Raw genomic sequence first — 15,130 nt, forward strand, 5'->3', positions numbered from 1 at the left:
CAAATGTTTTCGTTTTCAAAACGAAAATTTTGCGGCGTAGGCTCTCACCAGCGTCAATCTGCCAGAACGAAAATTCTGAAAAGTACATTTTTGGATAACGTTGGGAACGCGAAGCAGAAAAGGAAGTTTGGTCCAAGCTACAGAACAAGTCGGCCCAGGCCGTAATATTAGTTCTACATCAGTGTATTCGAGTGGGCAAAGTTTTCCGTATTTTTCCGAAAAAAATAAAAAAAAGTTTTCATTCCATGATTAGTCTAATATATTGTTTGCAAATGGAAATAAAGCGGTATTTTCGCCTCATTTTTTCGAATCTGAAAGTAAAACTAAACCTCTAGACCAGCGGTTCCCAATTTTTTTTTACTATGGAACCCTAAACTATCCACCTAATTCTAACGGAACCCCAACTCATTTTGTTTACTTATCTTAAAAGACTCTTGACACATACAAAGATGGCCGCGCTGTGAATATTCGGAACCCCCGTGACCCTTCCGCGGAACCCTGGGGTTCCGCGGAAGGGTCACTCTAGACTAGTTTAAACTGATTAACAATGTAACGCTATTAATGTTTTGTAGTATGTTTACTGATATTAGACATTTTATATCGATAAAAAGTTAAAAACATTAAAAACCCTTAAAAGGTAATTTATGTTTCCAATTTTTATTTTTCCGATTTGCGGAAAATTTTCCGCAATTCTGAAAATTTTCCGGATTTTATTTTTCCGGAAAATTAACATCCCTAGGGCAAACCCATACACACTTAGTAGACACAGGTAGGCAAACTAATACAAAAGCTGTTGAGGCTACGTGATTTCTTATCGTTTGATATATAAATTTCCATCCTAAGTTAAAGAGTAGATGCCGCCCACCATCAGGAGACCCGGGTGGGAAAACTGATATAAAAGCTGTTGAGCCCATGTGATTTCCCATTGTTTGGTATATAATTTACCATCATATGTTAAAGAGTGGGCACCACCCACCCTCATGATACCCGGGTGGGCAAACCAAATTAACCAATACAAAAGCTGTTGAGGCCATGTGATTTCCTATCGTATCAAAGGTGAAATAGGTAAGCAAAACACGACGAACATAATTCTTTTAAATTATTGAAATTAGTGGATATGTGATATAAAGAAATTCTTAAACTGGGATTAAAATGGGTTTATTTTAGGAAATTTATGTCAAACATTTGGGTAGTTGAAGCACCAAAAGTCATGTTAATTCGCAAATTCATAAACAAAATACCCATGAATTTATTAACTTGTTGTTTTCGATCACTCTCCCTTTAAGGGGGTTGGTCGTAGGGGGCGGAAATTAACGGCACTGCCTGCGCGTCAAAGAGTTCTATCGAATGAGACCAACTTGTTTTTTCGGTCACTCTCCCTTTAAGGGGGTTGGTCGGAGGAGGCGGAAATTAACGGCACAGCCTGCGCGTCAAAAAGTTCTATCGAATGAGACCAACTTGTTTTTTTTAGTCACACTCCCTTTAAGGGGGTTGGTCGAAGGGGGCGGAAATTAACGGCACTACGCGTTCTATCGTTTGATATGACTAGAAATGTGATCAAGACTAAAAGTTCCAAACTTCCCACCAAACTAACCGCCAAACTAATCCTATTACATTTTAACTATTTTTCTAACTAATTGCTCGATGAAATATTCAAACAAAGAAACGCGCCGAATCTTTCGGGCAAGAGCGACATACTATACCAACTATAAAAGTGTTCAAGACTAAAAGTTCCAAACTTCCCACCAAACTAATCCTGTTACATTTTTCCTATTACATTTTAATTCTTTTTCAAACTAATTGCTCGATGAAAAACAAATTAACGGCACTGCGCGTTCTATCGTTTGATATAAAAAGTACCATCCTAAGTTAAAGAGTTGACTTTAACGTATTGTTATTAAAGGGGGGTCGTAATTGTGCCCCCTGTTTACCTGACAGACCTGAAACTGGCCATCGGAAAAAGTTGTGTAGCCCCACACTGAAATTCAAACTTCCCGCCACACCCGTGTCTAGAAGTCGGCGGACCAAATACATTAACCGCAAAAATTTCAATTAATCATTAAAATTATTATTATTTGTTTTATACGAATAAATTATACGATTAAACAACGATTTAACATGCAAAATTAAAAAAAAAATTCGAATATTTATAATTATAAACAATCGTATAATTTCTTATTCAAACGCCGACCTCTACCCGTGTCACCCTTCGTGGGGGGGGGGCGAAGTTTGAAGTTAACTTGACCCTAAAACGCCGTAAATATAGGTAAAATAACGCGGAAAAACGAACAAGAATTGCGACAACTTAACTAGCCAAATCCCCCCGCGTTGCTAAATGCGACTAGAAGTTCCGAGTGAAAATTGAACAGAGCAGCGTGGCTCGGTTGGTAAATTCGTCGGTATTGGATATTATGCAGCCAGCGGCTATCTGGGTTCGAGTCCCGGCGCCCCCAATAAAATAACTTATATATTTTATTTTTCGCAGCTCCATCTACCGTGTCGTTGCTTTTCCACGACAAACAAACAACACACAACACTTAACGACATTCCGTCTATAGCAATAGTCCCACTTCGATATATATATATCTCGATGTGGAACTAAAAACGAACGAAGGAGATACTGCTAGGGTTATTATTTCTCAAAAATTGAAGAGGGAAAGATGAATGAAATTAACGATATTTCTATACCTTTAATGCTTTATCGTTTAAAATTAATTTTATTCTGGGAGCTCCATAATTGAGCGAAATATCAATGACGTTAGCTTAAGCATACAAAAATACTTTTAAGGTTGAAGTACTTAAATACTTTTTAGAATGTGGAAATAAAATAGAATTGGGCTTAGTAAATCTAGTGGAACTTATTTTTTATTTGAAACAGAAATTCATTGTAAAGGTTTGTTGTTTATTTTTCTAAATGTCATGTTTAGCCTTCCACCTTGGGCGTTCTATCTTGGCAGGGAATGATACCAATAATCGTTGGTAGGGTAGTGCATTAAGAGCAATGATCCGTGCTCCAGATCTACTGCTTTCGTCGGAATTTTGTTTAATTTCCCAAACCTGACGTCACCATGACGCAATTTAAATAATCTTTTTTGGCCTAGGGAAATCGAGGCTATTGGGGCCTTGGGTCTAGATCCACCTCGTTATCTCTGTGCTCAGCTATAGAATCTTTTCCGTTTCTATATTTGTTAATTAACACGAAGTTAAATTCGCATTTAGCTATTTCTGAAACCATTTTGCTCAGTTTTATTTAACAGAGGGGCCATGGTTTCGCGGGCAAGGTAGTGTTTGAAAAGGAATACGTGATACCACTGTCTCCATAGGCAAGGCCGGATTAAGACTTTATGGGGCCCTAGGCCCAAGTTAATTTTGGTGCCCCCTTTCAATAGCGAGCGAAGCGAGCTAGGCGCTTCCTCAATTTATAATTGAGAAATGGAAGATTTAGTACGTCGTCAGGGGCTAGAAAAATATTTTGTGAAAAGCAAATGATTAAAGTGTTGTACTTTTATTTTTTTTTTTGAACCCTCTTGGTGCCCCTTGTAGGCTTGGTGCCCTAGGCCCAGGCCTATTCGGCCTATTGGTTAATCCGGCCCTGTCCATAGGCCACTTGTTGCCTGGGTATATTAACTCTTTCCCCGTGTATTTTAATTTGCACTTATGGCCCAGAGAAATATTCTTAAGTTTCTTCCAAGTAATTAAAAAATTTATAGCCTAATTAGTTTTTTAGCAGAATGTACAAGCTAAGTTGTAAATCTTGTTTTTTTATTATTAAGGGTGCGGAAATTTCATTATCTTGTAATTGTGAAATTATTGTGTCTTCTGTAGTGTGGACCATGTCTAACCTATAAAATAAAATATAAAATATTTTAATGGACATTAATATACGTTATAGCCAGGAGTATAAATAATTTTTGCAGGTCTTTTATCCGAAGACAAAATGTTTTTTTTTTAAATGGCGGGAATACTTCCTACACGAAGCGGGATCTAAAAACTTGACTTCTGGCGTGACATAGAGCTAGTTGATGCTTACCATAATTTTGGTGGTTCCGGCCTATTTCCTTCTTGCGCTGAAAGCACACAAAATGTGCTAGACGACGTTGGTTTTTCTCTGAACGTTGGCGCTGTTAGAAGGCCAACTCTTGTCGTTGGCGTGGGGTTACGCGTAGACGCGCTTGTTTCAAAATTAAACGAATTTAACCATAATTTATATTTAGAATATCTTAAACTCTCTATGAAAGTAATTCCAAATCAAAACAGAAAGAGACCATTCGAACAATTAGAGGAAAAATTAAAGCATACGCCGCAACACGAAAGGGGGAATCGGACATCGTCGGGAAGAATTTAAGGGGATATCAAAGTGAGCCGGGAAAACCATTGGGCGAAATTTTAGAAAGGGGTGCGAGAAAGGGTTTTAAAAGGGTAAATGATAATAGTTTAACAACTCCTTCAAAAAAATTGGCTAAAACAATTCTAAAGAAAACTTTGTTTACGGTGGAGGAAATTTCGGAATCAGAGAAAATTTTTGAATCCGGAAAGGAATTACCCGAACGGATAGATGACTTTCCTGATTCAGAAATAACTGAAAAGAAAATTTGCGAATCCGGATGTAATTCGTCTACGCTGGTGGTGGTTGACAACGCGGAACATATGTATATAGATTCTGACTCTGAGGACACCGACGACGAAACTAGTGGGAAAGTAGAAGGAAAGTGAGGTCGACACATCGATCCCGGGGTCGGGGTCAGGTTCGGGATCGGGGTCCGGGATTTAAGGGGTGAAATGAGGGTAAAATCGTCGAAAAGTCAATGTATTTATGATATTTCTCGCGACGATTTGTTTTCTCATATCAACATATTGTGTTCAGGCCAACTTGTTCATTTATCTCCGCTTATCTTGAAAGACACTTGAACGTATATCTTATCGCGTTTTATCGTACGGAATAAGTTGAAATGATGTAAAAACTGATAACCTAGGCGGTGCGCGCGCGGATTACCCGGGGGACGCGGTTAATTTGAATTTAAGAGTGTTTTGACGTCATGGAATATTCGTTGTTAAAGTAGAATGTAAAAATTTTTTTACTTCATTTTAATATCATTGTAGTACGCTTGGCACTTGAACCTATCTCACGAGTATTTCACTGGGTGAGAGATAACGTGCGCGTGCGTGGATTACCCGGGAGGCGCGGAGCACGCGTGCGCGGTTAATTTGAATTTAAAACACGGATTTGAGTGTTTTGACGTCATGGAATATTCGTTGTTAAAATGACGTAGAATGGAAATATTTTTAAACTTAATTTTAATATTATTAGCACGTAAGTTTTAAATTTGATTATCATATTTTTATACCTATATTGAAGAAAATATTAATTTAGTTTGTAAACGAAATCCAAAATAAATTAATGTACTAAGTTACGTTTAAAAGAACCTTTTGTAACAATTCCAATATGTAAATATAGGTAAAAGGATTGAAAAAATACTTAATTATCCACTCTAAAATCCATTTTTCAGGTATTAGTAAGTATTTCATACAAACTAACTTCTAAGTTTGAAAAAAAAATGGATTATATAGTGAATAAAAAATCCTTTTAAAGTACTATGAAGGACTCTTTATACGTTTTGAACGTTTTGAACTTCTAAAATAAATTAATGTACTAAGTTACGTTTAAAAGAACCTTTTGTAACAATTCCAATATATATATATATATATATATATATATATATATATATATATATATATATATATATATATATATATATATATATATATATATATATATATATATATATATATATATATATATATATATATATAAAAATAACCGTGATAAATAGTAAAACCCACTTATTTTTCAATAAATACATTTCAGATACACAAATTAATTAAATAAAAGTATTTAAATAAGAATTGTTTCACTAAATTATGCATTTGTACTTTAAATAATACCTGAATTTGAAATTATATTAGAATAATTATATTGTTAAACTTCTTTCATTTTTAAAAATGTAGTAGAAAATGAAAGATATTTTAATTAAAACATTTCTTAATTTCTTTACTACCTAAAAATATTTACAATATTTACAAATTTTTATATTGTTTAACTTCTTTCATTTTTAAAATGTAATTGCTTGACTTAAATAAAGCGTGAAAATTATTAGTTTCAAATGATATTTACAAATCTTATCAACTCTAAAGTCCATTTTTCAGGTATTAGTAAGTATTTCATACAAACTAACTTCTAAAATATGGATTTAGTTCGTAAATAAAATCCTTTTAAAGTACTTTGAAGGACTCTTTATACGTTTTGAACTTGAATAAAATTAAAAACAATAATCTAAGATACCCTTTAAAGTTAAATTCCTTTAGAGTTTATCAGTAAAACCACTTTCTTTAAGTATTTTTTAATCCGTTCGGTCTAATAGTAAATTACGCACCTATAATCCATGATATCAACTTATTCCGTACGATAAAACGCGATAAGATATACGTTCAAGTGTCTTTCAAGATAAGCGGAGATAAATGAACAAGTTGGCCTGAACATAATATGTTGATATGAGAAAACAAATCGTCGCGAAAAATATCATAAATACATTGACTTTTCGACGATTTTACCCTCATTTCACCCCTTAAATCCCGGACCCCGATCCCGAACCTGACCCCGACCCCGGGATCGATGTGTCGACCCCACTTTCCTTCTACTTGGGAAAAAACAATTCCGCTTAGGCAAACAACAATTAGAAAAGATAGCATCTCAGAAATGCTTTACCGTATTTATGGTAAACGGTTATTTTCAAACTCTTAGAGCGCGATTTTCAAAGAATCAATATTTAAAAACAAATTTTTACACTATTATTGCAAAATTTATAGACGATTTAAACCGACTTTCAGAATATCAGTTAAACTTTTATTTGAAGTATTTTTTAAAGAAAATTAACAGATTTAAGACCAGAGAAGTCACCTTTATTCCTATTATGGTTAAAAAAAATCATTTATTTCTGGCCATAGTGAAATTTATCGAAAAAGATGTATACAAAATTACAGTTTACGACCTTTATTGCGAATACGACTACTTAATCGACGAAGAAAGAGCTCCTTATAAAGGAAAACATCGAAATGAGGTAGATCAACTGGTTCGTTATTTCACTCGCGTTCAAAAACATTTCAAACTCACGCCAGCCACGTGGATAACGGCGTCGAACATTAACCTATCCAGTCAATCTTTTTTATACAACTGCGGACCAGCTATTTGCCTATACGCTAGATGCTTATCTGAGAATTTATCAGGCCAAATTAACAAAACTAGTAATGATATTTCGAAATTTCGTGCAAACTTTCAATCAGAATTTCAGAAATAGAAAATATACAAATGAAATAATTTTGGTCAATGTCACTGGTTTCAGTTTTTAGTTCCACATCGAGATATATATATATCGAAGTGGGACTATTGCTAATGATGGATTGTCGTTAAGTGTTGTAGTTTGTTGTGGAAAAGCGACGGCACGGTAGATGGAGCTGCGAAAAATAAATTTAATAAATTATTTCATTGGCGGTGCCGGGACTCGAACCCAGATAGCCGTCAAGTTAACCTCAAACTTCCGCCCCAATTTCGACCCCCCTTATCGAAACCGTGTATGGTCAGAAGTAATAAGTAAGTGTGGCACTTTCTTATCGAAATCGTGTATGGTCAGAAGTAATAAATAAGTGTGGCACTTTCCTATCGAAATCGTGTATGGTCAGAAGTAATAAATAAGTGTGGCACTTTCTTATCGAAACCGTGTATGGTCAGAAGTAATAAGTAAGTGTGGCACTTTCTTATCGAAACCGTGTATGGTCAGAAGTAATAAATAAGTGTGGCACTTTCTTATCGAAACCGTGTATGGTCAGAAGTAATAAATAAGTGTGGCACTTTCTTATCGAACCCGTGTATGGTCAGAAGTAATAAATAAGTGTGGCACTTTCTTATCGAAACCGTGTATGGTTAGAAGTAATAAATAAGGGTGGCACTTTCTTATCGAAACCGTGTATGGTCAGAAGTAATAAATAAGTGTGGCACTTCCTTATCGAAACCGTGTATGGTCAGAAGTAATACATAAGTGTGGCACTTTCTTATCGAAACCGTTTATGGTCAGAAGTAATAAGTAAGTGTGGCACTTTCTTATCGAAACCGTGTATGGTCAGAAGTAATAAATAAGTGTGGCACTTCCTTATCGAAACCGTGTATGGTCAGAAGTAATACATAAGTGTGGCACTTTCTTAACGAAACCGTGTATGGTCAGAAGTAATAAATAAGTGTGGCACTTTCTTATTAAAGGGAGAGTGACTGAAAAAAACAGTTGGTCTCATTCGATAGAACTCTTTGATACGCACGCAGTGCCGTTAATTTACGCGCCCTCTGACCAGCCCCCGTAAAGGGAGAGTTACCGGAAAAAAAGTTGATTTCATGAGGGTGGGCGGTGGCCACTCTTTAACATAGGATGGTGAATTTTATATCAAACAATAGGAAATCACATGGGCTCAACAGCTTTTTTATTAGTTTGCCCACCCGAGTCAGCTGATGGTGGGCGGCATCCACTCTTTAACTTAGGGTGGCAATTTATTTATCAAACGATAATAAATCACGTAGCCTCATTAGCTTTTGTATTAGTTTGCCTACCTGTGTCTACTAAGGGTGTATAGGTTTGTCCACTCTAATACACTGATGTGGAACTAATATTACGGCCTGGGCCGACTTGTTCTCGGTGCTTTCGCGTGGAAACAGTCACCTTCGCGTGAAAGTTTGACAACGATCTCTCGTTGAGTCGTTTCCGCTTTACGACCCCCGAAAACGACCTTCACCTCGAGCAGCCGAGATCAAGGTCATTTTCGGGTGGTCGGAAAACGGAAACGAGTTCTTTGTCAAACGGTCACGAGAAAATGACGGTTTCTTCGCGAAAGCACCGATAAATCACTAGTTTTCGACGATTGTAGACCATTGGACCGAAATCCAATCGACCGAAAACCGCGTTTTGCGCGGTTTTCATTCAATATAACGTTAGTGATACATTTTTATATATCGTAGGGTACGTGACGATAGTATATCTAATTTGGACTAAACTATGTCTTAAATATTTATTATTTCGTACCGATGTGTATTTTTAGACCTTTTTCCCTGAAATTCGATATTTCCGGGTTTAATTTTTGAAAATAACCTTGATAAGACCCGACGTGTAATAGTTGCCTACCATATCTAATCTAACTTAACCTAACCCAACCCAACCCAACCTGAACTAACCTAATCCAACCTAACCCAGCCTGAACTAACCTACCCGAAGTGAAAACGAACCAGATTTAAATTCCTCATTCAACCGAATCCCGCCATGTTGGGCTATAAACGAAAATACTTTTCGGTTCAATGGGATTCGGTCCAATAGTATACAACCGTTTTCGACTATAACGACAGAACCTTTTAAATATATGGGTAGTAGTTAAAATCGTGAATGTTATTAGAACGGGATATATCTTTCTTGGCTAAAAGACCGATATGCTTCTCCTACACCATCCACAGAGGCGATATGCTTCTTTGGAAACATCTTACAATATCGTGGGTCGGGAGGGGATATGTTTTATTTTGTTCCAAAAAGCAAAACATAACATATCTGTAGAAATATTGATTAACGTTCAATAGCAAATATTTGTTTTCCATTTTATTTTACTCAGAATTTCTACAGGCCACAATAAACCAAGCCTTTACGTGGCGTGTGCCATAAGTAACTTTTATAATAAAATAAATTATAATAATACCGTAACTATCTATATAATTCAAATTTATATAAAAGTGAAACTAATTGGTTTAAAATGATCAAAACCAGTTCCGTTAAACTATTTTAAACATTATTTTTTTCAAATAGTAAGTCTTCACTAACAGATAAAGGAGTTCGAGATAACAATCCAGTCAAATTCTAAAACTACGCGGGATATTGATAAACATAATCGAGGTAACATACCGTAACTTATGTAAAAATTTAATTTTATAAATAAAAAGTATGTTTTAGATACAAATATAAGAAAATAGAAGATAAAGGAGGCATAATGCTTTCTATTTAATAAGTTTAAATGGCGTTAATTTCATTAACCTCTCCCGCGTCGATTTTTATAAAATTCCAATAGAATACTACCCTATGCCGGTCATGATTCCGAAAACGGCGCGTTTTAGGGTAAGTTAACGTCATTGATATTTCGCTCAATTATGGAGCTCCCAGAATAAAATTAATTTTAAACGATAAAACATTTAAAGGTATAGAAATGACGTTAATTTCATTCATATCTCCCGCGTCAATTTTTATAAAATTCAAATAGAATACTACCCTATGCCGGTCATGATTCCGAAAACGGCGCGTTTTAGGGTAAGTTTACGTCATTGATATTTCGCTCAATTATGGAGCTCCCAGAATAAAATTAATTATAAACGATAAAGCATTTAAAGTTGTAGAAATATCGTTAATTTCATTCATCTCTCCCGCGTCAATTTTTATAAAATTCAAATAGAATACTACCCTATGCCGGTCATGATTCCGAAAACAGAGCGTTTTAGGGTAAGCTAACGTCATTGATATTTCGCTCAATTATGGAGCTCCCAGAATAAAATTAATTTTAAACGATAAAGTATTTAAAGGTGTACAAATAACGTTAATTTCATTCATCTCTCTCTCGTCAATTTTTGAGAAATAATAACCCTAGCAGTATCTCCTTAGTTCGTTTTTAGTTCCACATCGAGATATATATATATCGAAGTGGGACTATTCTGTAGCTTAGACCAAACTTCCTTTTCTGCGTCGCGTTCCCAACGTTATCCAAAAATGTACTTTTCAGAATTTTCGTTCTGGCAGAATGATTGACTCTGGTGTAGCTATCGACTAAGACTGATTATTGAATCATGGATTAAACCATTGAATTGGGAATAATACTGCTAGAATTACAATTACGATTTCGGTTGCCATGGTTACGTGGGACCTGTTCAGATAAGACTGTACGAAATGCATCTTTATAATTAGGCGGTAGTGCCATCTATATTTTGTAAAGTTACATGGCTAAAAATAAATAATTATTAGATAACTCACCGTAACTTGAGTTACAAAAGATCGTGTTGACAGAATAAAATTATTTTTAAACAACTTCAAAGGTTTGTTTGTTACGAGAAATCATACATTTCAATTTCGCATCAGATTTGCGAAAAAATTCAATTGCAATATAGCTTCCACCATTAGAGACAGATGCCGCCACGGTAGAACGATAAAGTTGAAAAAGTCTCCTTTTTGAACGAAATTGGTCCCGCGCCAGTCAGATTTAGTTGTACCTCTATTTATTCCCAACTCAATGGATTAAACACTATCCATGATTCAATAATCAATATACTAAATAGTCTGAAATTCAGAATGATGAATCAGAAAAAGCAACGATCTCTGGGCTCGCGGTCTTCTCAGACCCAACCAGCCCTTATTTATTTTCTTTGAATTAAAAAAAAACAACGATCTCTAGTCAATGGACGCTTCAATAAAAGATACTCGGTTTCTACTCCCCTCTCCAAATTCATCTGGGAAGGAACTATTTCCGGTCGGTCGGTTAAGCGGTTAGAATGGCTAGCCAAAAAGTCATATTTAAGCCGATTGGAGACGCGTTTTTGTCTTCACGATAATTTTGCGTCAGATAAGAAACGCGTCGGCTCACGTGTATAAGGAACATACTAATGTTAATTTTCGATAATATATTTTAAGGTAAAATATATAATGTTACTAAAACTAAGTATAAGAAGATAATATTCTTATTCTTATCATCCTCTTATGGTATAAATAATTAAAATTATATGTAATATTTTTATAATACCGGGCAATTTTAAAGCTTCTCATGGAGGCAGAGTTAATTTATTTCGTATAAAATTATCTTTTGGAAAAAGATTAAAACTCATTCCTTTAGAACTAAACGTATTACTTTTGCAGTACGGCAACAAGTGTTTCCTTTTAACCCGGTAACTTTTTTGGAATGTTAAGGCCATTGAGTTGGGAATAATATTATCTAGAGCCCCAGTTCAAATTTTCCCCATAGGCTTTAACACAGCATTAGTGAAGATAGGAACGAAAATCATGGGAGGGTTATCAACATGGTTCTTTATAAGCGGGAAAGGGCGATCTTCAAGAAACTGGTCAGGGAGACGAAGAAGACCAGCTGGCGGGCATTCTGCGATCGGCTCCATGCTCATACGCCACTGCCGCAAATCTGGTCCCAGGTCAGATGGTTCAAGACTGGCGTACTCGCACCGAAGCTTCTCACGCTGCAGAAGGGGGCGGTTCTTTTCACAGACCAAAGGGAAGTTGCAGAGTGCCTAGCGTCCAAAGCTGCGGAGAATATTCACCCTCCCCCAGAACTCTCGCCGGCTCAAGCGTACGTCCCAGAGACTTCTCTTGCACGTCCACCGGCCAGGTACAACGCGCCCTTCTCGGCGCCGGAACTCAACGGCGTCATCTCCGGCCTTCACAACACGGCCCCTGGCGCCGATAACATCTCGAACCTAATCATTAAAAACACCACCCCAGCGTTTCGCGCAGCTCTTCTCAGGCTCTACAACCATCTCTGGGCCGATGGCATCATGCCCTCGCGGTGGAAACATGCGATTCTTCATCCCATACTCAAGCCGGGCAAACCATGCAGAGACCCTACTTCCTACAGGGACATCTCCCTCCTTCCGAACCTTGGAAAAATTTACGAGCGGCTTGTTCTTGGCCGTCTTACTTGGTTTCTGCAGGTGAATTGCGTGCTTCCGCCGGAGCAATCCGGCTTCCGCAAAGGGCGCCGGGCAACCGATAACGCCCTCCGGCTTGTTACCGCTGCTCAAGGGGCCCTGGCGACTAATCAACACTGTTTGGCAGTTTTCCTCGACTTAAAAGACGCCTTTGGAAGTGTCCACCATCCGGCGCTACTCTATAAGCTACAACGCCGGGGCCTTGAGGGAAACCTCCTCCGCTGGGTGGAGAGCTTTTTGGACGGCCGTACCTTCCGAGTCCGAGTTAATGGCAAACTCTCAAAGCCGTACTCAGTTACCCGCGGCGTGCCGCAGGGCAGTGCAATCAGCCCAATCTTATTCTGCGTCATGCTCGACGACATTCCCGAGCTGTGTCCGAGGCCGGTTGACCAAGGGGTACATGCGGATGACATCAGCACGTGGATTTGCGGTCCAAACCTCAGCCGCCTCTTCCCTGCGATGCAGCTTGCTCTCGATAATATCTCGAGCTATGGAATCACCTGGGGTCTAAATTTCCAACCGCTGAAATGCCAATTCATGATCATCACCAAATCAAAGCAGATCCAGGCCGGCCTTCACCTCACGCTCGGGCGCACTGCCCTTTCTCGGGTCTCGTCCTATCGGTATCTCGGAGCCCTGATTGACGACAAGCTGTCGTGGTCCCCACACATCGAGGTCCTCGTCGCTTCTTCGCTGAAGCGGCTTAACCTTCTGAGAGCCGTCTCCGCGACTCGTTGGGGGGCGGGAAGGAAGGTCCTTCGCCTTCTCTACACGCATCTCCTTCGCTCTCGGCTGGACTACACTAGTTCTCTCTACGCCTCGGCCACAGCTACCACGCTCGGCAAACTCGACAAGGTCCAAAATGCCGCTCTCAGAGTCATCCTAGGAGTTCCACAGTCCACTCCCATCCGGCTCATGGAATCCGAAGCAGCCATTCCTCCTTTTCGTTTTCGGAGAGACTTTCTGGATCTCTTTAACATCGCTCCATGCGGAGCGTCTGACACACCCGATTTCTATCCTTCCCTATTGCGATCTACCCTACCTTCTCTGGAACTCATCGAGGACCGTTTCCCACCGGGCCGACTTCCTTTCCCTCTTCGAGCGTGGCGCCTTGCACAGGAGTACAATCTCACTTGGCTTTTCAACTACTCCAGGGCCCATCTCCCTCGTCTGCGAACACCGGAGTGGGAACCACCAGCGGCCACGATCATTCCTCGCTGGCTCTCTTCTACCAAGGGAGACCTGCCATCTGACGCGCTTCGGCAGCTCTTTTTCGCGACCCTCGAACCTTACGCCAGAGATGCTACGGTCATCTATACGGACGGCTCGCTCTCCTCGGACTCGGGTGTTGCTGGTGCGGCTTTCGCGATTCCGGCCCTCGGCGTCGGCGCGAGGTCCTTCGTGGACTCCGGGCATCCTATCAACCGGGTTGAGCTCCTCGCTATCCAGATGGCTCTTTCATACGTGGTGACAAATGTGCCTGGTGAGCTGGTTATTTGCTCCGACTCTCAGAGTGCCCTCACCCAACTGCTGACACGCTCTTCTGATCCGGTTGTTTCAATAATCCATGATCTATGTGACAATTATCCCCGCTCCGTCACTTTCCTTTGGTGCCCAGCTCACGTGGGAGTGCCAGGGAACGAAACGGCGGACAAACTGGCCGGGGTCATCCAGCTTGAACGCCCTCAGGGGGTACACCTCTTCCTTCCCTCGACACTCTCGGAGCTAAAGAGTGTCTGTGGGAAAGCGATCAAATCTTCGTGGACTCGCACCTGGCGGTCTCTCGCAGCCCAGTGGCCTCTCCTGGCTGCGAAGCCTAACCCTGACTCTCGAGCCGTTCTGGCCGTTCAACTTCCTAGACTGGAGGACACTCTTCTCGCGCGGCTTGGTTGTGGCAGACTTCCCACAAAGGCGGTTCTTCATCGTTTCGGGCTTCGGAACTCGGACTCTTGCCCTCGGTGTGCGGTACGAGAGGACGCTGAACACGTCCTGTTCGCGTGTGCCTCCTTCGCGACCCCTCGGCGGAATCTCTACCTTTTGCTCCAGGCGCGGGGTCTCCCGGACTCCGTGGTGGGTGTTCTCACCGCCGTTCACGCGAGTTGGCAAGATGTGATTTTGGACACTTGTAAACTTCTTCGTAAAGCTTTTCCGCGATGATTATGATTATTGTTCTTTTTTTATTTATTTTTCTGATGTGTATAACTTTCAGCGCGTTTGTTCTTTCTAAATAACGTTTGTTCGCGGACTTTTCTCCCTGTGCGCCTGGTGTGAAGGCCTCGTTGCTATATACACCAATCCCCGCTACTATTGTTATTCTGCCCCCCCCCCCCTGGCCCCTGCCGCCACCTATTAGCGACTTTG

The 15,130-nt window shown here is 39.5% G+C and overlaps 1 protein-coding gene across 1 annotated transcript; it reads left to right on the top strand.

Moving 5' to 3' along the window:
* Positions 1-12,130: 12,130 nt before the first annotated feature.
* On the top strand, positions 12,131-14,926 carry LOC149921904 (uncharacterized). Its single transcript, XM_090162188.1, has one exon. It carries the CDS (start codon positions 12,131-12,133, stop codon positions 14,924-14,926), a length of 2,796 nt encoding a protein of 931 aa, XP_090018314.1.
* Positions 14,927-15,130: the final 204 nt, after the last annotated feature.

Source organism: Leiobunum rupestre, chromosome 11 (assembly GCF_980474605.1).
Source record: "Leiobunum rupestre chromosome 11, qqLeiRupe1.1.hap1, whole genome shotgun sequence".
Taxonomy (NCBI): Eukaryota; Metazoa; Arthropoda; class Arachnida; order Opiliones; family Sclerosomatidae; genus Leiobunum; species Leiobunum rupestre.